The following is a 27,468-nucleotide window of genomic DNA, read 5'->3' on the forward strand; positions in this document are numbered from 1 at the left end:
TTTATGACTTTTCTTACAAAATACTTTATTAAAAATATTTGTACCCTACTGTTGTGCTTGTGTTTAGAAGAGCCCAATATGACTTATATTTTTTAAAAACTTATTCTTTAATACAATATAGACATTTATTTTTCACTTACAAATGTATTTCAGTGTTCATAAATTAAAAACAAGAGACTAAATTTCCATTTTCAATAACACCCCCTATTCCCACAAGTTGTAAGACAGATATGTAAGAAAGAAGTCTTTACCCCCCAAGCATTTATCATGGAAGCTGAACATTAGCAGTCACACAGGTACATCACGGTGATCAATTTTAATCCACTTCCAAAGAAGGAATCCATCTTCTAATGTAGTTAGATGCATATTAGACACTTCAATTATCAGGTTATATTCTAATATTATTCAACCAGAATTGAGATTAATTTAGCAACCACATGTACATTGAGGCTGTTTCCAAGTAGTCGGTAACACTGTTTTGTGGTTACGTTATCAGGAAAACCTAAAACAAACATAATTGATAATAAATATATTTTTAAAGAAATCAAAGGCAAACCTATTATACTAATTCATTCTTTCAATCATAGGAATTTTCTCAGTTCATAATGCAATTACTTACTATTCCTACATGCCTAGCAGCACAATCCTATATATATATATCTACTCAGAAGCATGCAAACTAGAAAAGAGAGGTCATCTCTAGTGCTGGAAAATGCCAATTATCTTTATTGACTTTGGTTCCTACTCAGAATTAAGCCTTGCTAAATTGCAACTCAATGGGATTTATTTCTGAGTAGACCAGTATAGAGTTGCACTGCAAGTATTCCATTATCTTGTTCTGCTTCAAAACCTAGAGCAGTCAGTAGAAAAAACAGACCTTACTTGAAATTGAACATGGGGGCCTAATCAGAACAAGGTCTCCATGGTTTTTTTAATTCCCAGTGCACATGAACTCTACTGTAGCTGATCCATAAGCCAACATGTCCTCTGATCAGGCACATTTACTTCATGGCTTTCCACCCATTCAGCATTAATCTTTGCTATGCTGAAAAGGGATTCTCTGAAGAATGCTCCTATTTGCTTGCCTACTCACTGCTGTTGGGCAAAGGACACTTTTGCCACGTTTGGAGGCGTTTTCCTCCCTGTTATATTCATGTCCAGTGAACTGTGGAAAAACTGGATTCAAGTAACCTCAGTCCTAAATGCTATGCTCTGAAATACATTTTGTTTGCAAATGGGAGAGTGAAGTAACACACTATAGCGCCTGCATTGTCCACTACTCCTGCATTTCTCCCCCAATTGTGGAACGATCTCCCTGGTGAGGCCCGCCTGGCACCGACATTGTTATCTTTTCAGCACCAGGTCAAGACTTTTCTCTTCTCCCAGGCATTTAGCAATATGTAATTAGCCTGGGTTTGTTTTTGTGGGTTTTTTTTAATTATTATTATTTAACAATTTTATTGTTTTCTACAAAAGACTAGAGGGGGGGAAAGACAAGCAAAGAAAGAAAACAGAACAGAACATCACACACTTAACTAACAATACAATACATCTAATAAAAACACATATGCATAACATGTAAGGCCATATTCCATTTGAGGAAATCTTCGTGTCAGACATATAGGCTATCAGTTACTTCACTTTAGCCAGCCCAGTGTTATGTATTAAGACCACAGATTATATATAAAAGCCACAAACAAATACATCATTCTTTTGCAACTCTTGTATATACTCTGAGGTTGCAGTTTTAAATTTTTGTATATTGTTTTTAAGTGTTTTTATCCTATGTAAACCGCCCAGAGAGCTTCGGCTATGGGGCAGTATACAAATGTAAATAATAATAATAATAATAATAATAATAATAATAATAATAATAATAATAATAATAATAATAATTTTTCGCTACTCTCTAGCCTTTGTGAAAACATTAGTAGGAAAAAAAGAAACCCTTCTAAATAATCTGATGTCATGCTATTGAAAGCGAGGCACAGGTGCAAGAACATCCTGGTCAGTCATAATGATGCTGTTTCAGCAATCTTAAGAGACCTATTATATTAATGACAATAAAACAATTAGAAGTATGTATGACTGCGACATCATAGCTGCTGCTTCTACATCTGAAAGGAAGGAGCACCAATAAATCCATTCCTAATACCCAAAGGGACTATGAATTGTGATGATGGAGCACTTTATGCATTTTAAAATGCCTTTCAAAGTAGCCCAAAATGTATAACTGCTACAACTAATGATGTAGTTGGCTACATAAGATTCTTCACTTGTGGAATGAGTTTGCTATTAGTATATACCGTATGTTTTTAAAACTAGCACATGTCACTTTTTAAAAGACTGAGTTGTAATGGGCTGAACAAATTCAGGATCAAAGTTACTCAAGTTCCAACAGTAGTTTATATTATTATTATTATTATTATTATTATTATTATTATTATTATTATTATTTATATTTATTTATATTTATTAAATTTATATCCCACTTACCACCACCACCACCCCAAGGAACCCAAGGTGGTGTACATAATCCTCCTGCTTTCATGAAGAATTTATTACGGTCGCAAGACCAGCAAAACAGCAGAATAGCACTGTAAACACAATAATATCCTTCTCTTCTCCATTTTATCCTCACAACAACAACCCTGAGAGATAGGTTGGGCTGAGAGTGTCACTGGCCCAAAGTCTCCCAGTGAGCTTCCATGGCCAAGTGGGGACTAGAACCCAGACCTCCCGACTCCCAGTCCAACACTTTAACCATTAAACCACACTAGTTATGCTGAACTACCTTCACTGGGCTTTTGAATTAGAGGATACAGAAATGGACTCCAGTTTGCTGATAGCAGCGAAGATGGATATTGCCTTTTTGGGGGGAAGAAACTAATGCCTCTAACTGTCAGATTAGAGTAACAGAATCTGGGACATTGTTACCATATCAAAACGGACTTATCCAAATTTGAGAAGGATAGACAATCAAGGACAAATTTCTACAATGATTGAAATGATAAATAATTGCAGGTCAATAGCCAACCATATGCACTTTTCTGAGTACACTGAGGGATTTTAGGTACACGTGTGCACTTGTTGTGTATACAGTACACTTATACTATGTTTTTTAAAACTAGACACATACCAAATTCAGGAGGAAACCCATGTAGATTTGCTATTTCTCTTGGTGTAAAGTATCGTAGTTTAAGCATTGACAGCTTTTCAAGCTTCTCATCTTCAGACAAGCCTTCAAAGGATTTGAATACTGATTCAAGCTGTGGAAAAATGTGCAGGTCAACTGCTCAGGATGTACCATTACACATGGGCAGCCCAAGACATTTTACTACCTGAGGCAAAGGACAAGTTGGCATTCCCCCTCCATATTTTGGGTTGTATTCAATGTTACTCTCACTGAAGTCGCACTCATTTCAATTGGTCTACTCTAAATAATAGAAACATTGGATATAATCCATAGAATCCAACTGGACTGGCAATTGAATCCTACTTCAACACTGGTGAAAGGACAGACAGGACGGATTCATAGAATCATAGAATAGCAGAGGGCCTACAAGGCCATCGAGTCCAACCCCCTGCTCAATGCAGGAACCCACCCTAAAGCATCCCTGACAGATGGTTGTCCAGCTGCCTCTTGAATGCCTCTAGTGTGGGAGAGCCCACAACCTCCCTAGGTAACTGATTCCACCGTCGCACTGCTCTAACAGTTAGGAAGTTTTTCCTGATGTCCAGCCGGAATCTGGCTTCCTTTAACTTGAGCCCGTTATTCCGTGTCCTGCACTCTGGGAGGATCGAGAAGAGATCCTGGCCCTCCTCTGTGTGACAACCTTTTAAGTATTTGAAGAGTGCTATCATGTCTCCCCTCAATCTTCTCTTCTCCAGGCTAAACATGCCCAGTTCTTTCAGTCTCTCTTCATAGGGCTTTCAATCACATCTGGGGGCAGCAAGCTAGCTTAAGGGGAGCAGAGCAACTAGTTGAGGCCCTGATCTCCAGTATCTGCCACATGAGGTGGCTGCCCTTCTCTGCCTAATGGTAGGGCCAGCCCGGCCATTATTTTATGATAGTCTTATCAGCATGCATTAATCCTTTAGCAATTATGTATCACAACACCCCTGGAAAGCTTCTTAAGGGGAGCTGACCTAAAATCCTCTTGGACACAGATCCAGCTCTCATAAGACAGAAAAAAGTCCTACAGTTCCCAGCATGCCCCAGCCAGCCATCTAGAGGGTGACATTTTGGAAAGTAGGACAGGGGTCCTGTAACTTTGAGGGTTGCATAGAAAATGGAATTTCAGCTGTGCCATTTGTATGCCTGCAGCACCTGGTGGAATTCCCTCTTCATCACAACAGATAAAGCTGCAGGAGCCCTGCCCTCTTTTGTATCTGGTCACTCTACAAAAGAGTAGAGTGGCCCTTCTGTTGGCCCAATTGGGGGTTGTGAGTGTGATGTGCGAAGCCAGAACCACTGGAATGGTTAGGGGGGAAATCGGGGATTTTTTTAGTAAGTGAAAGCAAGGAGTGTGCCAGAGGCAGAGCGCTTGCTCAACTCCCACTCATGCGCTGCGAACTGGGTCAAAGTTCAATGAATATTAAGATTCACATCTAGGTTTTTTTTATTGATTTCTCTCTTTCTTTGATTTCTCTCTGGAGTCCAATCATATGACTTTAAAAACATTGCCTATGCAAAAATTGAAGTAAGAGAAAGAGTTTTACAGGTATTTGACGCCTCCATTTCTGCTGTCAACTGAAAAAACATTGTCCTGTTTTCCTTCCCAAATGACCGGGTCCTGAATCAGTTCTGCAAATGCCTCAGAGATCTGTTTAATTTTGTCATCTTTAAACTACATGTGAATACTCCAGAAAATACTCACATACACAAATAATATACCTGCACTTGACTACAATTATTCAGGCAACTTATACTCGTTTAGAAGTGGAATCTTTGCTTGTGGCTTTACTGATGGAAACTGCTACTCCCTATACATCCTGACTTACTAAACCAGAAAATATAACTTAAAATTCATTAAGCAAGGAACATATAAATGAGGCCACTGTACCTGAACATCTTCTGCCGTCTGCAACACTGACCCAGTTCCTTCTATATAGTGCCCATACCTTAAAATAAATTCAGAGTCATACATTAAGATTCCTGTGAGATTTCTCGGTATTGATGAGTGCAGAGGTTAAAAGGACAGCGCTCACAAATTGACTAATAAAAGCATCAGGAAAAGACATTTTCATTTAATGTAACCAATCTGGGGATTGCAAAATTAGACAGTGTGACAAAAATAAAAGGCCGTACTATGCAACTAATCCAGATGGATCACGTTTCCGTTGCCATGACCTGTACAAACAGCCAGGAGTTTTCTGCAGTTTCTTACGTTACCATTGGCTCATTTTCAGGCTCCCCTTCAACCAAACCAAAATGGTACAATGGGACATTGCTAACCGATAGTGTGCACGCAAGCTGGTATGTGTACATCATTGTCTTGTGTGCATGTGCGACCCACGCAATCATGGAGATTCATCATATGAACCTGCTAATAAATGTCCAAAAAGCATCTCCCATTGCATGTACAAGGAGAGGGGATGCATCAGAAATCTGGACCCATTGGTATTTCAGAAAGAAGCTTTAGCAAAGGACACATGGGCTAGATCTACACTACTGCTTTATAGTGGTATTGAAGTGCTCTGATAACTGTTGGTGCACAATCCACATTCCATACGCCGCCATCATAGGCCCCATTCAGAAGACACCTTAAACCATGGCTTTAACCATGGTGGTTAAGACAGAAAGCTGGGCCGTGTTCAGAAGACACCTTAAACCATGGCTTTAACCACAGTGAATAAGGTATTGATGAGTGCCTTCTTCACCATGGTTAAAGCCATGGTTTAAGGTGTCTTCTGAACAGGGCCATAGTGTTATACCCTGCATTTTATTCCACATTCATAATGAGTTGGCACAAGGTGTAGTTCTGGCCATGGTTTGATTTCAAAAGACCCAAAGCAGTGGACTCAAACCATACGTTATTTTTAATCAATACTTTCAACTTGCGTCAACCATGTTGATTTCAAAAAGCACCCTCTCCTCTCTCCCAAAATGCCTACAGTTAACAGCAAAGAGTCCAGTGTTTTTAAAATGATGGTATCCCTCTTCTGGAGCCAATGTGGTTTTCTGGGTAAACACATTTGCTCAGCAGTCTCTTGCAGGCTGTCATTTAATGTTAATTATAGGCAAACCAGAATGTGAGAAACAGGCTTGGTTGGCTTGATAACTATTGTGTAAGTACAGGCTGAATAGAGAGTTTGAGAAGGGACATTTTATATCTAGTAAAAGCATGAAGAATAGTAAACATTTTTGGGGGGGTGGAAGAGAGAAAAGAAGGTCAAAGTCTGTGTTGGAGTGGGAAAACTTTCTATAAAGTGAGCAGCTAGGATATTGTTTTCTCAGGGCTACCTAGAGTATTACCCCTCAAGGGGACAGCCCCCTCAACAGAAAGAGAAAAAAAACAACCAGTGGCATAGAACATGATCTGATCCCACCATGCAATCCTGATGTTCACACAGCGCATCGTTAAACTATGGAATTTGCTACCACAAAACGTGGTGAAGGCAACCAATTTGGATGGCTTGAAAGGGGGGTTGGATAAATTCCTGGAGAAGGCTATCAAGGGCTACTAGCTCTGATGGCTCTATGCTACCTCCAATATCAGAGGCAGTATTCCTATGTCTACCAGTTGCTGGGGAATATGGGGAGGAGAGTGCTGCTTCACTTGCATCCTGCTTGTGGGTTTTCCGTGGGCAGCTGGTTGACCACTGTGTGAACAAAATGCTGGAAGGACCCTTGGTCTGATCCATCATGGCTCTTCTTAGGTTCTCTTCCCCTAAGCAAAACATCCTGTTTTGCGCCTGGGTTTGCACCTACCGTTGCTGGGAAATCTGGGATTTAGAAACACCCCAATATTCCACTGTAGAAAACATAACTAAGTTGAACGTCATAATATTTTGATTTCTACAATCTGAAGGCTTAGGCAAGTAGCAGCTGGGGCACAGTTAAGTCATTTCCCACTCAGATTGGGGGCTATCTGGGTGTTGATATGTATTCCTTCCCTCTCTTCAAAATGTGGTAAGCCAGCCTCGCTGCCTTCGGGGCCCATCCTGCTCATTCCACTGAGTGGGGCCTTGAACATCTGCCCTGAAGTCCTTCCCTGTTTAACGAAGACTAGATGTATATCTTTGCACAATCCTGCATTGCCTTGAACATACTCTATGAAACACATTAGCAAATGAGTTTACCAACTACCCGTAATTTGGCTTTGCTTTTACAAGGGATAGTTAAGTTTCTTTGAAAGCCATTCAATATGTGGCATTCTGCTTTGTGAGTGTTGTTTTGGGCTGGGTGTTCTTGCAGGCCAGTATTTTATTAGATCAAGAAGAATGCAGTTAGAAGAAATATGTTCTGGCTTCTTGACTAACTCTTTGAATTTCTTTCTCTCTTTTTTAAAGAAAGCTACAAAGAAGAGTTTCTATTCAGATATATGGGGCAATATTCAGTAACACTCGTTTTCAGAGAGACTTACCCTTTCGTGAAGCACGTTGATCTCCTGCAAGAAGGTGTAACAATGTCTAGAAGGAAGGCATAACGCAGCAAGGACTTTGGTGGAAGGAAGTACCGACCGAGTCCTTCATCATCACCTTCATCATCTTGGAGGAATGTTTTAAGCAGTAGTAAAGAAAGATCATTGTCCGATTGCTGCTTTCTTTTTAGTTCTTCCACTGTTTCAAGTTTAAAAAGGAAGTCGCCTTTCGGTGGGCGTTGTCTGCCATTACTTTCGGAAGCAGAAGCAGGCTCTTGAGTAGGCCCTGGGGAGTCGTCTCCTGCCAAGCTAGTAGTGCCTTTGGACATCTTTGAATCCACTGGCTCCCGGCTTGGGAAGTCTGTCAAAACCTAACATTGAATCCCCAAAAATGTGCAGATGATTAAAGAACTTTACGTACTCTGGGATTCAGAGAAAACTGCCAGTTCTTTGAATGTCACATAGAGCTACTCCATGTGAAATATTATATGATTTAGTTTGGCAAAAATGATTCTGTGTGTGTGTGTGTGTGTGTGTGTGTATATATATATATATATATACATACACACACAAGAGAGAGAGAGAGAGATTTTTCTCCCTTTCCCATAATAGTAAAACCGGGAGTCATCCCATGAAACAGATTGGTGGGAGATTCAGGACAAATAAAAAGAAGTACTTCTTCATAGTTAAACTATGGAATTCACTACCACAAATGTAGTGACGGACACCAATTTGAATGGCTTTATAAGGGGGTTGAAGGAATTCCTGGAGAAGGCTATCAATGACTACTAGTCCTGATGGCTATGTGCTACTTCTGGTATCACAGGCAATAAACCTATACACATCAGTTGCTGGGGAATATGGGTGGGAAGGTGTTTTTGCGCCGTGTCCCTGGTTGACAGCTGGTTGACCACTGTGTGAACACAGTGGTCAACCAGCGAATGCAGCCTAAGCATAATGCAATATGGCTTAACAGCTTGGACAACAATTCATTCAGGCCACTGTCCTTCACTGCAAGCCACTTCAGTCCCATTTTAAATCCATGAGACTAATTTGGTTTCAATCTCACACTGACGGAGCGGTGTGCTACAAAATAAATAAAGGCCCTATTTATTTATTTGGAATCTCCAACAACCTAGCATCGTCCGAACAAGGCAAAAATTGGAGCGCTTTTCCTTTCACATAGACACAAGCTTGGTGGCTCAGGTAATGTAACCACTAAGATGTGATGACTAATAGTGGGAAAGTAACCTCACCTTACTGGAGACTTGAAAGCTAAAGGGCTCTGAATGAAGTCTTGCAATCAGAAAGTACCTCAGTCTCGAGTTTGGAATGCCAAGCTGTAAGCAAAATCACAATGAGTAATCAACTGGCACTGCACAGGAAGCAAAGTTATCTTTATGCCGGTTTTCTTAGAGTCTACCCATATCTGGCAGTCTCAAGATGTGTTGGACTGCAACTCCCATAATTCCCAGCCAACTTAGACATTTTCCTATCCCACCCCTCTCTGCCCCAGGTTTTACTCCAGCAGATATGTCTCTAAGGAAAGAGATACTGAAGTCCTTTCAGCTGAGCCAAACTAGAAGCACATTGCAGTTAGAAGAACTTTGGTCCAAGAAGCTACAGGAAAGGAGAAGATAAACCAATCTTCTCTCTTTCTTAAACCCAAGTGGATGCACAATCTGAGCTAGATTTGGTTTTTAATAATGCCATTACTCACACAGGTTGGGGACAAGAGAAATTCTTGATATGTAAATCCACAGTTTTCTAGTGTTCGTAGGAGTTCATCTCTGGCAATACCAAAAAAAGAAAGAAAGAAAAAACCCGTGAGTTTCGTTGTGATGAAGGAATGTCTCAACCTGTCCGAGGTACAATGGCCTGGATCTGGATTTAGTCATACTTAGAATAAACCTATTGAAATCAACAGTTAATCAAGACTAACTTAAGTCTGATTAATTTCAATGGGTCTACTCTAAGTCTGACTAAATCCAGATCCAACCTTATATTTTGTTATACTGAGTCACCTGGCATTGGCAAATCACATTCATCAAGATAATTAGTTGGGAAATGGGAGACAGTGTCTGGGTTCGGACATCACGATAGCCTATGATGGGTTAATAAGTTACAGACAGTAGCTTATTTTTGAAATAGTCCACGATCCCCTGCCACAGAAATGAACTAATAAGCTACTGTGAATGGCTTAAGCTATCATGTGTAATTTGACTCAGACACCCCTGCCCCCTGTACGGCTGCAGAATTCCCGCCCAAACAGTGGCGCTCTTTCACCTCTAAAGCGTTGGAACTTTGCAGTCCAAAGGCACCCAATGCAACATCAAAATTCCTCGCAATTACTCACTAAAGAACGAAAAACTTGAGTGCACAAAAGACCTTGGGGCTTTGCAGGATTGGGACAACACTTCACACACAGCGTCTCCTAATTGGGAGGTACCTGATCCAATAACGAAACCCTGCACAACTATACCAATTATACCTGAAGGAGGGAAAATCCCAGGTGCACCAGAAAGGGGGTGGCGTTAATAAACTCTTTGACCTTTGAAGTTTCAGGACAAAACTTCATACACAGCCTCCTCTGGTTGGGAGGCACCTGATCCACCTTCAATACCATGCACATTTACACCCAGGGGAGGATAAATAGGGAGTGGCACAAATAAACCTTTGGAAAATAAGCAAAAATAAAGAAAATGGTCTCCATAGCCTAAAGTGCCCAATTGTGCAGGTATGAATTTACACAAATGCAAATTCACGCAATTGTCCACGGGCATAGTAGAATCCACACATTGGAGATCCCTGAACTATACCATACCTGGCAGAAGACGTTTCAAAGCCTTTGACATTCTCTAAAAGCAAATATTTTGGTAGCTTGGCGAGCCTGCAAAGCAATTTGTTGAAAGTCAAGTTATAAAGCAAGAATTCCAGGATCAAAATAATTGTCAGGCCACATTGCATTCTCCAAGCAATCTCATGCTCACCCATTGAAAAAGAAGAAAAATTTCAGCTCACTTTCCACAGAAAAGCATGTAAGCCCTATCTCAGCAGCACACAGAGTCCAGGAAAAGAGCCTCAGAATTGGAGACACATGGCCAAGAAAGATTAGAAAGCATGTTTGGTGATTCTAGATAACATCCGCACCGCCCCACCACCCAAAGCTAGACTCTTTTCAAGGCTGCAGGAGATGGAGGAAATAGCTTCTTTTTTTTTAATGTCTTGAATGATCTTCTCACACACATTTGGAAGTAACATACAATGAAGTGGGCAGCATCAAAGATGGTAAATATTATGGCAAAATAAATAAAAATGCTGCACTACTTTTCTCAATCCATTTGTATTCTCATTTGTACAATAGTGACATAGAGTAGTAGTATTTGTTTTGGGGTGATAAAAAGAAACCTTTCAAAAATGTGTTTTCTTTAAACACCAAATATTCTTGATGTTAGCTAAGGCTCCAATCCTAGGAGCAATTACTTGGGACTAAGAGCCACTGTTATTCTCGTGGCTTAATTCCAAGTAACATGCAGCATATCAAAGTTATGAACTACAACTGGCTGGGGCAGATGGTGGTTGGAGTCCAATAACATATGAAGAGCTATAGGTTCCCCAGCCTTGAGCTAAGTGTTTTACAATCTAAGCTGCTAAAGGGTGAAACCAGACTCCCATTCACAAGGCATGCATTTTGGGCCAGATTTGATTCCTGCTTTCAGTGTTTATTACAAGAAAGGGATGACGCTAGCAAAGAAGAAGGCAGCATCCATTCCAAGGACTTTTCTCTTAGGGCACTGAAATGAAAATCCATTGTTTAGAAGATGCAAGAATATCCCTATTCAGAGCAGTGTTGCTTGGGCTTACGGAGGGGGTGGGGTGCTCACAGCACTTTGCCTGTTCCTATTTTGAAGCCATACAATCTGGGTGGGAGGGTGTGTAATCTGACATTGGACTGTTTCCCCCTCCCACTTCCAGCTACCGCAAAAAGCACCTCTGTGGCTGCCAAGGTCACAAGAGGTCAAAAGGGGAGCATTCTGATGGGTGGAGAGAGGAGAAGCCAGGACCCGCAGAATACTACATGCTCTCTATCTCTAGCCCCACCCACAAGACAGGCCAGCTAGACATGGTGCGCTTTCCAGAGCCAGGTGAAGACCCTTTTATTTTCCTAATCCACGCCCCCCCCCCCCCCGCCCCGGCCAACATTTTAGCATTCTGATTTTTAGCTCTGCTGTTTTAAATCTGCTACGGCATTTTAAATCTCTGCACCGCTGCTAGGTACAGCACTTTTATACTGTAGTTTGAAGCCATTACATTTTATATTGCGTCTCGTTTTCATTTCTGTGAACTTTGGCTATTCGGCAGTATGGAAATGTAATAAATAAGTAAATAAACCTAGCTTATTTTTTATTATTATTTGTAAAGAGGAACAGGAGGCGAAATCACCTCCTCCTTCTCCCTGTCTTGCCTGGCTTTTGCCAGAAGGGCAATAGGACAGAGAGAGAGAGAGAGAGAGAGAGAGAGAGATCTGATTTTGGAGCTTCTGTCTATCAGCAGACCAACCCATAGCACACTGTGGATGATTTTTTGGTGATTCGTGCTTTTATATAATTACTTTGGAAGAATATCAAGAATGTAGAGAAAACTCCGTGTCCTGGGGTCAGAAATGTCGCCCTGACGGCCAATTCTGCAGAGAGAAATAGAACAGAATTAAAAAGACAAGGAAACGCATCTAGCTTTCGTATCATTTATTAGCTCTGGTACAGGAAATAAGAAGATGCGACATACTGCCTGCTTTTCAAAGATCATCCTTTCCCCAGCCTAACAGGTGATCAGCAGACGTCATCTGATAAAGCAACAGTGCTGAGCCTGCTTCCTACCTTCAATTTTCCTGTCCCATTTAATTGGTAATCTGCACTGTTGTGGTTTTTTTTAATTAAATGTTATTAAAGTTTTGTACTATACCACTTCATATCTTTTCAAAAAGTATAACTTGAAGTCGTAAACAAATCAATAGCAAATCATAATATATATTTTCTCAAACAATATTTTATATTCAAAAATATTTACTTATTTATTATTAACATTTATATACCACCTTATCAGCTAAAAAGTCACCAAGACTGTCAATATCGATCAACCGAGTTTTTCCTCTCTTTTTAAACAGTAGGGAGGCATCTGAAATGCGTACCTTGTAAATGGTTGACAAGGAGGACTCATCAAAACCATATCAAAGGATAAACTGTCGAACTCCTTCAGTGAAATTCCCTGGACAAAGAAGAGATGAAATGAAGCATTGCCCATTATGAACAGGATATTGCTGTGCTGCAGCCTCTCCATCAAGCTGCAGCAGAGGGAGAGGTGGGTTGCAGGGCCACTCCATCAGCTCCAACCTCATCTGTCACCAGGCAACAGCCATTCCAGCAGGCTGCAGCAGAGGGAGGTGGGAAGCTGGACCAGTCCACCTGCTCCTCCCTTGGCTGTCACCAGGCAGCAGCCTTTCCAGCAGGCAGAAGAGGGAGAGGTGGGTAGCAGGGCCACTCCATCAGCTCTGACGAAAGTCCAGCCCCATTGGACTCCTCCTCTCCCTGAGCTGTTTCCATTCCAGCTGGTCATTATAAGAGCAACTATTCATCTTTATGAATTGGCAGCTGGTCTGGCTTCTTTTCTTGTCTCTCCCCATCCATTTTTCCTTTTGTGCCAAGACTGTAAGCCAGCAAGCAGGGACTGTCTTGTTTTGGTTTTGTATATTAGATGCTCTGAAAGCCTTAATTTTAAGTAATAATCTTTGTTTATGAATTACAAATAGTTTTGTATATATCACCTGTATATGCAGGTGATTTATACAACACTGTATATATCACCTTAGTTTAAAAAGAGAAGCACTGCTAATGCCAAGGGTTTGTCACAGAACAGCCATTCTCTAATACACACATCATGCCCTTTGCAGTTTTCACTTATGGTTTAGTCTTGTCAAAGGGCCAGCCACCAAAGTGATGTCAGCAGGAATGTGCACAGCCTGGGCTTTTATGAGCTAATCACTTTAACAGAGCAGCAGAAACTGCTCCAAAATCCTTCCAGTGAGATTAACATAGGCTAAGATCTAAAAAAAAAAAAAATAATAATAGAGGGGGGGGAAACATTTCAAAAGCACTTAACAGATTAAAAGTTTAAGCTGACGGACATGGTATTTTTGGAGATAGCGAGGAAGGTTGAAGCCATTGTGCCTGCTTTACAATTAAGGAGCCGCACTCATTACCTAGACGTCTTCTTCAAAGGAAAACAGCTACAATGCAGAGAAGCGTGGTGCCATGGCTGGCAGGAGTTTTGATTCCTCACCTACCCAAACCCATGAGTACAATGCTTCCTTACGACAAAACAGGCCACTGGTCCATTTCACCTGGCCCAGAAGTGTGTCCTTTTATCAGCAGCATCTATCCCATTACCCCCTACCTCAGCCTTCCCAAGATGGCACCCTGAAGATGTTTTGGACTTCAACTCCCATCAGATCCTGCCAGCGTTTAACAATGGTCAGGAATTCCAGGAGTTGTAGGCTAAAATATCTGTAGGGCACCACATTGGAGAAGGCAATCCTACCTGATCCTTTTTAGCTGAAAATGCTAGGGACTGGATCTGGGACCGACTTTATGCTATGTATTCTGCCACAGAGCTCCAGCCTTTCCCCACAGCACCATCCAGCTGTTCTACCCCACCCTTCCCAAGGACTACATGTCAAGGTGACTTGCAAATGCTTCCAGGTTTCAAGAGCGGTTTGTGATGCCTGTTGTTCAAAATGAGAGAGACGTGCATCCTAAGGGAAAGTTCCCAGAAGGCGATTTTCTCATCCCTTCCTTCAATGTACAGCCACCGATGCCCCTGAAAAGCCTCTATGGAGAGGGGGCGTGGGACGGAGTGTGGGGACAAGGTATGGGAAAAGTTCCTTCCATTTCTTATGACCATTCAGGGGTAGGCAGAAAGTAGATCTCCAGATTTTGGGGGCTCCAAATACCAGAAGCCCCTGACAGCATGGCCAACGATCAGGAATGCTGGGAAATGAAGTTTAAAACATCTGGAGATCAGCTTTCTGCCCACCCCTGATTTAACTTTTCTTAGGCTCCAAGCCAAGGTCAAAATCAATTCACACGTGCCTAAAGGCACACACAGACTATGGTTGTGACAAAACCACACTCTCCCTCCCCACCAGACTTATATCGTTACAGAAATGCAAGTAGAAAATAGAGACTCCAATATGCTTTCTTCCTAGACTTGGCTGCAAGTCAACATTCGCTGGGGTTAAAGCTCATGGCAAAAGATTCTTGATTGCCTGCTTTGCTCACCTCAATCGTCTTTGGCCACAGCGGGGTGGTAGGAAAGTTGAGCATGTAAACTTCATTAGCCACAGTATTCACATCCACAGCTGCAACAACCTCGGCAGGTATGCCGCTTGCTAGATTGGTGGGGAGACAATTGAGTGGGGAGGGGGGAATCAGTTTTAGAATAATAACTTTGCTATTATTATTATTATTATTAAAAACCATTTATTTAAGCATCATGTTGCCCATGCTCAATTGTGCTAAACTACAACTTGAAATAAAATTGGCAGTCGTCTGTTCTAACGAAGCTATCACTGGGAAAAGAGAGCCAGTCAAGCGTTCTTTCATTTGCAAGCATTCTCCATTTCCATACTATTTCAGTCAGCTGCAGAAGCACAGGGGCCCCAGGGCTCTTGGGGTCAATGTCACACTGCACTGTTAGAATTACTGAAAGTTAATGACCTGATGACAGCACTTATTCCCTCGAAGCCAGACACGTCTCTGCGGAACTTACTTCTATTCATCAGTTGCCTTCAAGGACTGTCCTTGAAGGTGAATCACATATACTAGGGTGACCATATGAAAAGGAGGACAGGGCTCCTGTATCTTTAACCATCTCATGCAAGCATTGAGTCATTACTGACTCTTGGAGGGACGCCAGCTTTCGCTAACGTTTTCTTGGCAGGCCTTATATAGTGTGGTGGTTTGCCGTTGCCTTCCCCAGCCGTTATTACCTTTCCCCCAGCTAACTGGGTACTCATTTTACCGACCTCGGAAGGATGGAAGGCTGAGTCGACCCGAGCCGACTGCCTGAAACCAGCTTCCGCTGGGATCGAACTCAGGCCATGGGGAGAGTTTCAGCTGCAGAAACTGCTGCTTTACCACTCTGCACTTGCAGCTTTAACTGTTGTGATGAAGAAGGAATTTCACCAGGTTCTCCATATATACAAATGACACCTGCTGAAATTCCCTTTTCTATGCAACTGTTAAAGATACAGGAGCCCTGTCCTCCTTTTCATATGGTCACCCTAACATATACAGGTGTGCACTGGGACATATGGAAGGATGGTTCTCAGGAAGATCATTAAAGGGCAGTTACATTTGCCTCTCTACCAAACACCCATTCCATTTTCACAGGGGGGAAATAATATGTGAGCATAGATTAGGATGTCATAGAAATCCGCAAGGGCTTTCTTTGAATTCAAGCCATAGATTCTGCAGTAGATTTTTTCCAAGTCGCATGGATTCCATGGACTTCCAGACTTCTTTTTTTATTATTTTACTTCCCGGAATTTTACACAAATTTAGTCATAGAAAAATATGAAAAATAAAAAACACTGTCCAAAAATTCTGCATTTCCCCCATAAGCTAAAGCTTGAAAATGTGCATTTTGGGGGCAGGGAGATGTGCATTTTTTGCAAGTGCAAATTTCGCAACTGTGAATTTGTGCAAATTAGAGAAATTGGGGAAGCCGCCGACTTCTCTGCCACAGCTGCGTCTGCTAGTTCTGCACGGAGGAGGAAGCGCAGCAGCGCCGGCCAGGAAGACGGAGGCGACGCCCAGGAGGTGAGTTGCTGGGCCGGGGTGCGGGTGGGATGCGCTCCGGGACTCGCAGCTGTGCCGTTCTCATACAACATGTGCAGGAGAGGAGCCCGGGGTGCCTGCAGGGCAAGGGGGTTCTCTGCGCCGCCGCTGCGGGGCTTCCGCTGGGCTGGTGGCGGTAGTGCACGTGCGGCCTGCTCCTTCGCGCCTTGGGGAGTTTCCACGGCCAATCTAGCCATGCCTGGAAGAGGCCCCTCAGTACTGGCAGTTGGAGCTGGCCCGAAGGTGGGCGCCTCGCGAACAACCCCCTCCACAAGAAGTGGTGGCAGCTGGTGAAGCCTCCAGGCCCTTGCAAGTACTCCCCGGTTGGCCCCCACCCCCGGCAGGTACCCTTCGCCTGGCAGGGCCCACCCCAACAGGCAACGTGGGCCTGCGACGTTAGGGGTAAGTGCCTTGTTTTTAGCTCACTTGTAACCCGTCCCAGCCCTGTGGCGCCAAAACCATTGGCCCAATAACCACATCTCATAGAATAGCAGAGTTGGAAGGGGCCTACAAGGCCATCGAGTCCAACCCCCTGCTCAATGCAATCTCTTTCCTTACCTGCCCACAATCCCCTCCCCATGCCCAGGCTTTGCCAGGCATGGCAGAATACTTTTCCCCCCATATAAACGTCTCTAAAAACGTGGTGCGTCTTAGAGTCGAAGAAATACGGTACTTGTTTTCTTTTAATTCCTTGTATTTGTATCTTTGAAGTTCTGCCACAGTACATGACCAGCACATGTCTCATCCTCTAAGAAAGAGTGGGAAAGTGCCATAAGAGAGATCTGATGTGCATTTATTTATTTACCTGGACCGAATTCACATTGAGTTCCATGGGCCTACTTCTATTCAACTATGCCTAGGGTTATCACTTCTGACTACCTCATGCTTGCCCTGGGACAAGGGGGAAAAAGAAGCCACTCTGGCATCTGCCTATCCAGTCCTCCTTGGCAATTGTGTCTATGTCTGCACAGAAGCTGTGAATCAAGCCAAAGCTGCAACCCGCTCAAAATGGCTGCCACCAGAGCAAACAAGAAATAGCTTGTTTTGAAAAAGAAGTGAGGCACAATAGTGACTTCTACATTTTCTTCCTAGACAGAAAATGAGATTGGCAAAAGGAGAAAGAGAAAGACCATGATCCTATGAAGGTAAACAAGTAAGGCTGTGATTTTATGAACTCAAATGGAATTATTCCTGCGTCAACGTAGACTGCTGTAGGCCTCACTTGTGGTGCACATACACAAAAAGCATTTAACCACCAATTCTAATATTGCTGTCAATTTTAGCCCATGTTTGAAGCTCTCAAAAAGCCCAAACCTAATGACTTCATTGACCTAGACATGCAGCACTGCCCACAGCCACTATGAGTATCACAAACGCATTTCATGCTCAAGACCACAACAGTGACATTGATTTCATAATAATGGGTAAGGCTCATATCTAGAACAGCTGCCTTTTTATAGGCCCTGATCACAGCAGCCTAAGATATACAAATTAAGCATGTGATTTTTTTTTCCTGGCATGGATATAAGTGATGTGCTATATTTACATATCAAGCTGTTGTTACAGGACCAGTAAAAAAGACAGTGGCAACTCTACTTCTAACTAAAATTAAAGCAAGGAACAACTACATTTGATGGCTATGAAGTGAGCCCACACCTCAAAGCTTACATTCAAATAATCCTACATATTCAAGTGGTTTTGCAGCATGGCTTCTCATACTTTATAATAAACATGATGCAAATTTCTGGGGAAGAGAAGACAGGTGATTGAATATAAAAGCCCTGCTTCAATAATCATTTCTAAAATAATCACACTTTATTGTCTTGCTTAGTGGCAATAATAGTACTTTGTACCTGTATTAATTGCACGTATATACCTTGCTCTCCTACAGGGATAATCACAATACCTGAGATTACAAAGCAGGTAAGTTAACAATGACACCTAGTGTAGGGTAATAAAGCAGCTACAGCAAATCAATTCTTGACATATAAAGAAACGCAAAGTCTACAATATGGTGTCCAACACCAATACAATAGCTAGATCAGAGGTCCCTGCCCTTTTTGAAACCATGGGCACATTTGGGAATTTGAGAAACTGCTGTGGGCATCACCATAAAATGTCTAATCAGTGAATCACCACTTTGGCATCTACCTGTCAACCTATGGATCTTAGGCTGTGTCTTATTCAGCAAAAACATTTGTTTTATTTATTTATTTATTTTATTATTTATTTATCATATTTATACCCCGCTCCTCAGCCAAAAATGGCTCTCAGAGCGGCTTACACTTAGCAAAAAAGACAGTCCCTGCCCTCAGGCTTACAGTTGTGTCTATTGGATAGCACAACATCTCTTTAATAAGGGATTGACTAATCCAGCTAATTGCTTGCAGGGCAATACAGCTAATGCTTCTTTTAAACATAGGTTTTGGCAATATGCTTCTTTTTGGGAGGAGGTAATTACATAGATAAATTTTGGACTGGAACAGTCTTTAGTATTCACTGAAGGATGCAGTCTTTTAAATAATTTACCTGTTCCATTGAAATTAACATGCCCTCTTAACAGCTAAAATACTGTTATTACAACATAGGCGGGATAACACCCATCTCCAATCATGCAATGGATTTAGGACTTTAGAATATTTTCAATATTCCAAAGGGTGGCATATAGACGCTATCTTCAAATGGATACTTGTTTGAATATTTGGTCCACTTTTGTTGAAGCTTATGTATAATTGCTAGAAAGTTGTATGTACTTCATATGTATTCCTTGCTTTAGACACAGAGAAATCTATGTATGTATATTAAAAAGGGGGGCAATTTGTGGGTGCCCATGGATGCCACAATGGAGACCCCTGAGCTAAATTATGGGGAACTGGAAGGAAGGGGTATGTCCTTGTTATCCCTTCCAGATATTTAAATGCTATTTGGCAGTATCTACAGAGACATATCTGTGGCTATGTTATGCCCATTTCCCTACATATGCTCTGCTGTACGAAAAGTTATGTAGGAAAGGGGTGGTGAAGGTTATAAACCATTAACAAACCAGTTAATAACTTTCTGGAAGTGAAGGAAAAACCCACAGAGCCAGTAAAAGTTAATCTATTAATTAAAAACCACATGATTATTTTTATCACATGAAATATGCAGTTCCTTGTAGTGCACATCAGTGCATCACATTAATAGCCCCCTAACAAGAATTATAACATGATCACCATGCTCAGCCAGGGCTTTTTAATCACAAACCATATTCTAGCAAATTCCAATAGAGTAGTGAAATTGACTAGACCTAAGCAACTAAGTTCTGTCAATTTCACCTGGAAGGAATATGTAACACACATGCACAGAAAGAAAAAAGAGGAAAGACAAAATGAGAAAATGTTCTTGACTTGGGCAGTTTGCTACAATGAACAGACCTGTGTGTGTGTGTGTGTGTGTGTGATGTTTTCTTTTTGAAGGACAACATATCAGTAGGTTCTCTGTGATCTGGTTAAAACAGTGATGGGGAAACAGTAGTTGTCCAGATGCTGTTGGACTACAACCCCCATCATACCATGCCACGCTGGATGGGGTTGATAGAACTTGGAATCCAACAACAACTGCAAGGCCACATGCTCTCCAAGCAAGGGTTAGAACAAGCATCAGCGGCTCAGTTTGGACAACACGTTAGTCAACTGTGGTTTTAGAATGGTTACATCACCATTGAGAAACATGTTGTCTGGCAGAACTCCGCACAATGGTGGAGTATTTTTTTTGAAAACACTACACGCAGAATATCTTCACTGTGCAGAGATCCTGCACAACCGTTGTGTGGCAGGCTCCGGGGAGTTCTCCGTTGCGTTGACTTTTCCCACTGGGTACAGAGTTCCCTGGCAAGAGAGGTGAAAGGAGTGAGTGCTACTCTAGGAGTGCCACTGGGATTGTGTGGTTGTTGTTTTTGCAGCAATGGCTGATGGGATACCATCAGGAGGACCAGGGGAAGAGGGAGGGTGGAGGAACTGTCAATCAAACATTGCGATGGATTTTACTCAACTCCACGGTAGCCCACAGTCACAAACAGTGGAGTTAGAACATGTTGTACCCCCTAAAAACTCAACCACTGAGTGGAGTTTTCACATTGCGTTGACTAACGCATTGACCGAACTGAGCCAGCATGTCATTTTGAAATGAGTGGGGAAATGGAAAAAGCTTTGGACGTGCATAGCCTTTGCCCTAGCCAAGCAGGATCACCACGAGGCGAAAATCAGATTAGCCTCATTAGCACAGAAATGGGATGGCTGTTGCTGTCTTCTCAACAATAGAGACCCCCAGCCTTGCATTTGGCGCCACAGCAATGCTGTGAGTGAGAGAGAGAGATACTATAGGTCAAGCTAGGCCAAACCCGGATTCAGCTCAGCTCAGGAAGAAGTACTTTCTGAAGCTCATGTCACATCAAGTTTAATGGGACATGTCTAGAATAAATGGTTTGATACCTTTGCCATCAGCAGTGCTCTTTTTAAGGGCATTGACAAAGTCAATATTCCCCAACGAAAGTAAAAACGTAAACATTTACTCATATCCTGATTTTCTTTACTTTCCAATTTAAAAGAGCAAAGAAACCAAATGCAGATAACTATGAAAAGAACAATGAAGGGACTCTGCCAGATTGGAGGCATTTTCTCAAAATGGGAACAAATTCATGCATACACCTTGGCACACAAGCTTCAACCTTCTCGACAAAATTAGCCTAAGCAGAGATCTGTCCCTCTCCCCAGGCATTATTAGGCCTACTCAAATGTATTTTTTTGTGAACCCCCAGAGAGCTTCGGATATTGGTCGGTATAAAAATGTAATAAATAAATAAATAAATAAATAAATTAGGCCTACCCAGTTGAATTTTAAGATGTCCGATTGTTATATTGTATCATTTTTTTTATCGGTTTTATATGTTTTAATCAGTTTTATGCATTTGATTTATATGGTATTTTTGTATTACCGTATTTCTTCGATTGTAAGATGCCATTGATTGTAAGACGCACACTAATTTCAGTACCACCAACAGAAAAAAAGCTTTGATTCTAAGAATAATAATCGCACCCATGATTCTAAGACGCACCCCATTTTTAGAGATGTTTATATGGGGAAAAAAGTGTGTCTTAGAATCGAAGAAATACAGTAAAAGTTGTTCCCCACCTCAATCCAGAGAGAGAGGAGGGTAAGAAATAAATTTATTAATTATTATTTATTTATTTATTTATTTATTTATTTATTAAATCTTCAAAATACAAACTGAGTTTTCTGGTTAATATAACCATGTTATACAAATTTTATAGCAACAAGGCATCCAAACACCATCCTGCTCCTTCTTAAAAGTTTAAGATAGGTTTCTCATGGAGAGCAGAATGCAAATGATGCTATTGTCATTTGTTATTTAAATGTCAATTGACATTTAACCCTTGAACTGTCTCTGGAGTCGTCCACCCAAATGACAGCACAAGCTTCTCCCACAGACCAAGTTCTCTGCATCTGCTCCAGTTTGTAGGATTACAAAAGGATCTCAAACATAACGTTGGGATTTATTGTAACTGATTCATTTGATGCAAGCCCACAAAAAGAAAAATGTAAATTATGGCCTTCATAGGCATGGCAACAATTGTTCATCATCTGTATCCGTGGGCCTAAGATGGAAATGGAAATTTTAAAAGTGAAAAACATTCTGTTTTGTATTCTGGAGCAGCTCTAGTTGTTCAGTGACTAAAAGCTTTTGCTCCAGATTGGTACAAAGGTTCTATTTAGTTACTAACCAATATGTTTAAATTATTAGAGCAACCAGTTGGTATTTATATTTTTGCAAGTTAGAGAAACTTGACTTAAATAGAATATTTGGGGTGTGTGTGTTAAAATCACCTTAATGTAAATCAATCCACCTATTTTTAAAATCTCTACAGCCCAGTTTTAAAGCCTATTTAAAACATGAGCAAATTAAATAAATACTTTCACAGAGGATTTCAGATTTCCCAGTTTTAAATCCATACTAAGCCATGAAGCTCATTGGGTGACATTCGGTCATCATTTTCTCTCAGCCTAACCTACCACACAGGGTTGTTGGGGGATAGAATGGGAAGAGAGAACAGAACCATGCATGACACCTTCTTGGAAGAAAGCTGGGATATTATGTAATAAGACAAAGAAATTCAATATATTAGGCTATTGGTATTTTTACATTAAAATGTTAAAGTTAATACTAGCAAATATATTTCAAGACAGAACTGTTTCAGGGATGCCGGACTGCCCATGTGCAATCCTCTGCAATCCTTGCAGGATGTTTTGCTCTTACTATGAGTGCAATCCTATGCATGTTTAGACAGAAAGAAGGCCTACAACTCTCTGCATGCTGGCTGGGGAATGTTGAGTTTGTAGGACACTTTTTTTTTTTTGTCTAATCATGCATATGATTGTGCCCCAAGAATTTCCAATCTACTCACTTTTACACATTACCAACTTTTGCATAAGTGACGATTGAAAACGGGAACAGCATGATTATGATGATGATTGTATAACCCCCTCAAAGCAAACTATTTTTTCTCATGGCTCTAAACAGGCAGCTCGATCCTGTGTTATTATTATTATTATTGTTTATTTATATAGCACCATCAATGTACATGGTGCTGTACAGATTACACAGTAAATAGCAAGACCCTGCCGCATCCTAGCTGTTCCTCTGAGTTCAAAAAGATTTACTCAGAAGTAAATGTACATAACATTGCAGCTTGTGGCTCCCTTCTGGAAGACACTTACATGAGATACAGATATTTATTTATTTAAAATATGTATATCCCGCCCTATATCACTAAGAGCTCTGGGCGGCGTACAGATAAAAACATACATTATAAAACAATAAATATACACAGTTAAAAACAAATTAAACCATGATCCAAGTTAAAACAATATATAATTTAAAAGCAATAGATACAGTTAAAACAGTTAAAACAATGTGCCAGTGAGTTTAACCATCAAAGGCTTTGTTAAAAAGCCATGTTTTTACTTGGCGTCGAAATGAAATCAGATAGTCCCACTCATTTCATGAAGTGCCTTGTAAAGATATGGAAAAAATTGTAAACATATGGAAACATGTACCACATACGTCCCAATTTTTCTCACTAATGATTTGGGAGTAGTGATAGCAAAATACTACCTCTGTATTTGGATAAAATGAACTGGGTTAGCTTCAGTAGGAAAGAGGAAGATGAAAGATATCCATTGGTTCATTTTTTAAAAATCTGTTTTTCCACTGCCATCAGCCAAAAAATGGGAAGAAACGGGTAAACAGATTGTACATTCAATCAGATAAGCTTTCTAGAAGAAAAATGTTTTGTAAATCTTGTGTTAAAGGTATTCTCGTCCCTACATTTGCTGATATGACACACTGATAATTTAGAGCTATTTGTAGCCAACAGAAACACTCATCATGCTCAACGTCTTGGAACACACACACACACACACACACACACACACACACACACACACACACACACACACACGATCCTGCTGTACAGGTGTTGCTGGCATTAAGCTTCTTGGGATATAATGCTTCCAGCTGTTTGGACCAGCTACCTTGATGGCATCATCTTGTGCCCCTCCAATTGGATGCTATAGGCATGCAGAAGTAGACCATAAGTAGGCTACACTACTCTACTAGTTCAGACCAAAACAACAACAACACCCTATCTAATCTAACATCCTGTTTCCCACCCCTGCATATGTAGATTCTGAGCCCAATTGGAGCCAATGGGATGTGACACGAGTGATATTAACATGCCAGGCTAGAGAGTGTGTGGCCCTCCACATGTTGTTGAATAACTCTTATCACCTCTGACTATGTTGGGAGTTGCAGTCCAGCCACATCTGGAGGTCCACATTCCCTTACCCCTGTGCTCAGGATAGGGGAGCAGTTACAGCAAAGACATCAATAGGACCATAGCTCAGTAGCAGAGCATAAGTTGATCCTCTGCAATCTCCCCTTTAAATGGTCAGGTAGCAGACAGTGACCTTTGGGGGGGGGGCTCTGGAGAACCCTGGTAGCTCTGCCTGAGACAATCCTGGATTAAGGTACAATCCTATGCTGGCTAAAGAATGCTGTGAGTTGTAGTAAGTCTTTCTATATAAACATGCATAGGATTGTGCCATTAGATGCTCTAGTTGTCAGACTTGTGATGAACAGGTCCAAACAAGAAAGAAAGAAAGAAAGAAAGAAAGAAATTCTATGGTAATACATGGCATGCTGGAGATTCGGAGCTATGAGAAGAACTTTTTGTTGGTTGCTAAGCAACACAATAAACACAGCTGATGCCTCTGGCATTGAAGCATATCATTGCTGAAGCAGCCAAATCACTTCGGGCTGATTTGGCCCAATGGCTAGCTGCTGCCCCCCACCCGCTCGCATGCCCGCAAGACTTAATTGAGGCCTTCACACGTGCCGCTGAGATACTCAGCCTCTTCTCTGGACTGCCATGCCAATACACGGAAAACATCTGAACCAGGGGGTAGCATTTACCATCACTTTTTATCTCCATGCTTGGAAAGACTTCTTGAGTTTCGCAGGCTCCTGCTAATGGCAGAGGAGCAAGGCCAGTTAAAAAATAATAATTCATAGAATCATAGAATAGTAGAGTTGGAAGGGGCCTAAAAGGCCATCGAGTCCAACCCCCTGCTCAATGCAGGAATCCACCCTAAAGCAACCTGACAGATGGTTGGCAACCTTAAATTAAAAGTTGGCAACCTTAATGGGGTTTTTTCCTACCAAACTGTAAAAGTTCCGGAGTTAGCAGCCAAAACAATAACCTGGAGAGATAAGGAATTCCAACCGGCCTTAAATGTCAAGGACCTTAAAGCAGGTTTTCCCAACCTGGCACCTTCCAAGTGTTTTGGACTACAACTCCCAGAATTCCTAACCATTGACTTTGATGGCTGGGCGTGATGAAAGTTGAAGACAAACAACAACAAAACATCTGGAGGGCACCAGTTTGGGAAAGTCTGACGTTAAAAGCAATCTTCCCCTTCTGGAGGTTGTAATCCAGATGTTGGATTACAACCCCCAGTCTATGCTGGGTCAGGATAATGGAAGCTGTAGTCCAACCCATCTGTAGGGCATCAGGTTGGGGAAGGCAGGCGTGAGGAACGTGTGTGTCTCTCCAAGACGTTGCTGGACTGCAACTCGGATCAGCCCTGTCCTGCATGGGGAATAGTCAGGGATGATGTGAGTTGTAATCCAATGACGTCTCGAGCGCCATGCGTCCCCCGCCTCTTCCTCTCAAATGCTATCAAGTTAGTTGAAGCGTTAGTTACGAGGAAGTCCGTCTCTCCGGTTTGTGGGGTTGCAGCTTCTCCTAGTCTGGGCGGCTGACGCGTGGCGTTCCCCCACCCCGGAAGCCCAGCCCTGGGGGCGGCGCGAAGAGTCCCGAGTCTGGTTGCAGCGACAGCATCAACGTGCGCGGGTATGAAGGTACCTTGGAGTGCTTGGTGCATCCCTCCGATCCCGCTGTAGAGCTCCAGCACTCGGAGCGCCGCCATTCTCGTTCGCCGCCTCCTTCCGCAGCAGCCCGAACCGGGGCCATCGGAAGATCCCCGCCGACAGCCGCACGCAGCAAAGCACCATTTGTTCCGGCGCTCTTCGGTTCCCACTGCCTTTCCTAGTAAGGGTGCCATCCACACCCACATGTTTCTAGCTCTTAAGGCGCAACATTACGGATGTTTAGATTGCAAATCCTACAGCTCCCAGTATTAGACTTGCAATGGCTGGCTGGGGTTGTAGGACTTGCAATCTAAGCATGGGACGTGCTAGGAGTTTTAGGACTTGTAATCTAAACATGTATAGGATTGCGCCCGAAGGGGCTTTTCTCCATCTCGGCAGGTGGCCGCCGCTTCCTTTTGTGGTCTAACGGCGGTTTCCTTCAGCCAGACCTTTTTACACTGCAAGATACCCCCGCTGCGTTTGAATAGTTCGGAGTCTGCTTCCTCCCCAGTCCGTTCGAGGCAAAGTTCAAATACCTGCATGTATTCAGTACCTGTTGCATTTGATTGCATTACAGTGCAGTCTTACGCACATCTTCTCAGAAGTGTAATTAGGATTGCAACCCAATTAAGGTGCAATCCGGTTCACACTTACCTGAACTTAAGACTGCACTGTCATAGACAAAAACGGTAAAGTATTTTCACCCACTGCAGAGGGATTAAAAAAAAAGATCAGGAATTGCAAATGAACTGTTGCACTAATACATGCAATGAGGGTTGCCATTCCCTGTGAGGTTAACACAGGAAATTAAGCAGGCAAATATTTTCCTAATATGGCCAAAGTTAGGAGTAGTTTCAGTTCTTAAATGTCCCCCTGTCCCCATGCAATTAAAGGCACAGGAACAGCGCTAGTAAAAACAGAAGTTGGCAAGTTGAAGTTTCTAGGGGTGCAATTCTATATGCATATTTTAAAAGAGTAATCCTTTTTGAACTCAGTGGGAGTTCTAAATAAATACACTTAGCTTGGGCTACATGGCCTTAAGTAGACTTATTGCAAAATTCTACTGAAATCAGTAGGGCTTGCCTCAAAGTAAGTTTATTTATTTATTTATTACATTTTTATACCGCCCAATAGCCGAAGCTCTCTGGGCGGTTCACAAAAATTAAAACCATGAAGATGGTTTTAACCAAAAATTAAAACCAACAATCTAAAAACACAACTACAAAATATAATATAAAAAGCACAACCAAGATAAAAACACGCAGCAGAAGTTGATATAAGATTAAAATATAGAATTAAAACAGTAAAATTTAAATGTAAGTTAAAATTAGTTGTTAAAATACTGAGAGAATAAAAAGGTCTTCAGCTGGCGACGAAAGGAATACAGTGTAGGCGCCAGGCGAACCTCTCTGGGGAGCTCATGCCACAGTCGGGGTGCCACAGCGGAGAAAGCCCTCCTCCTAGTAGCCACTTGCCTAACCGTCCTAAGTGGTAAACACAA

General features: G+C 41.9%; 1 protein-coding gene across 1 annotated transcript; it reads right to left on the reverse strand.

Moving 5' to 3' along the window:
• TRDMT1 (tRNA aspartic acid methyltransferase 1) lies at positions 1–26,067 on the reverse strand. The gene is made up of 11 exons (XM_063147615.1): positions 25,963–26,067; positions 14,921–15,030; positions 12,775–12,851; positions 12,199–12,270; positions 10,411–10,476; positions 9,307–9,376; positions 8,843–8,926; positions 7,590–7,957; positions 5,067–5,124; positions 3,140–3,269; positions 1–502 (listed from the first exon to the last, which is right to left on the reverse strand). The coding sequence occupies exons 1-11, from the start codon at positions 26,024–26,026 to the stop codon at positions 402–404; spliced, it is 1,200 nt and encodes a 399-aa protein (XP_063003685.1). The 5' UTR covers positions 26,027–26,067; the 3' UTR covers positions 1–401.
• Between the last annotated feature and the right edge of the window lie 1,401 nt (positions 26,068–27,468).

Source organism: Elgaria multicarinata, chromosome 1, assembly GCF_023053635.1.
Source record: "Elgaria multicarinata webbii isolate HBS135686 ecotype San Diego chromosome 1, rElgMul1.1.pri, whole genome shotgun sequence".
NCBI lineage: Eukaryota > Metazoa > Chordata > Lepidosauria > Squamata > Anguidae > Elgaria > Elgaria multicarinata.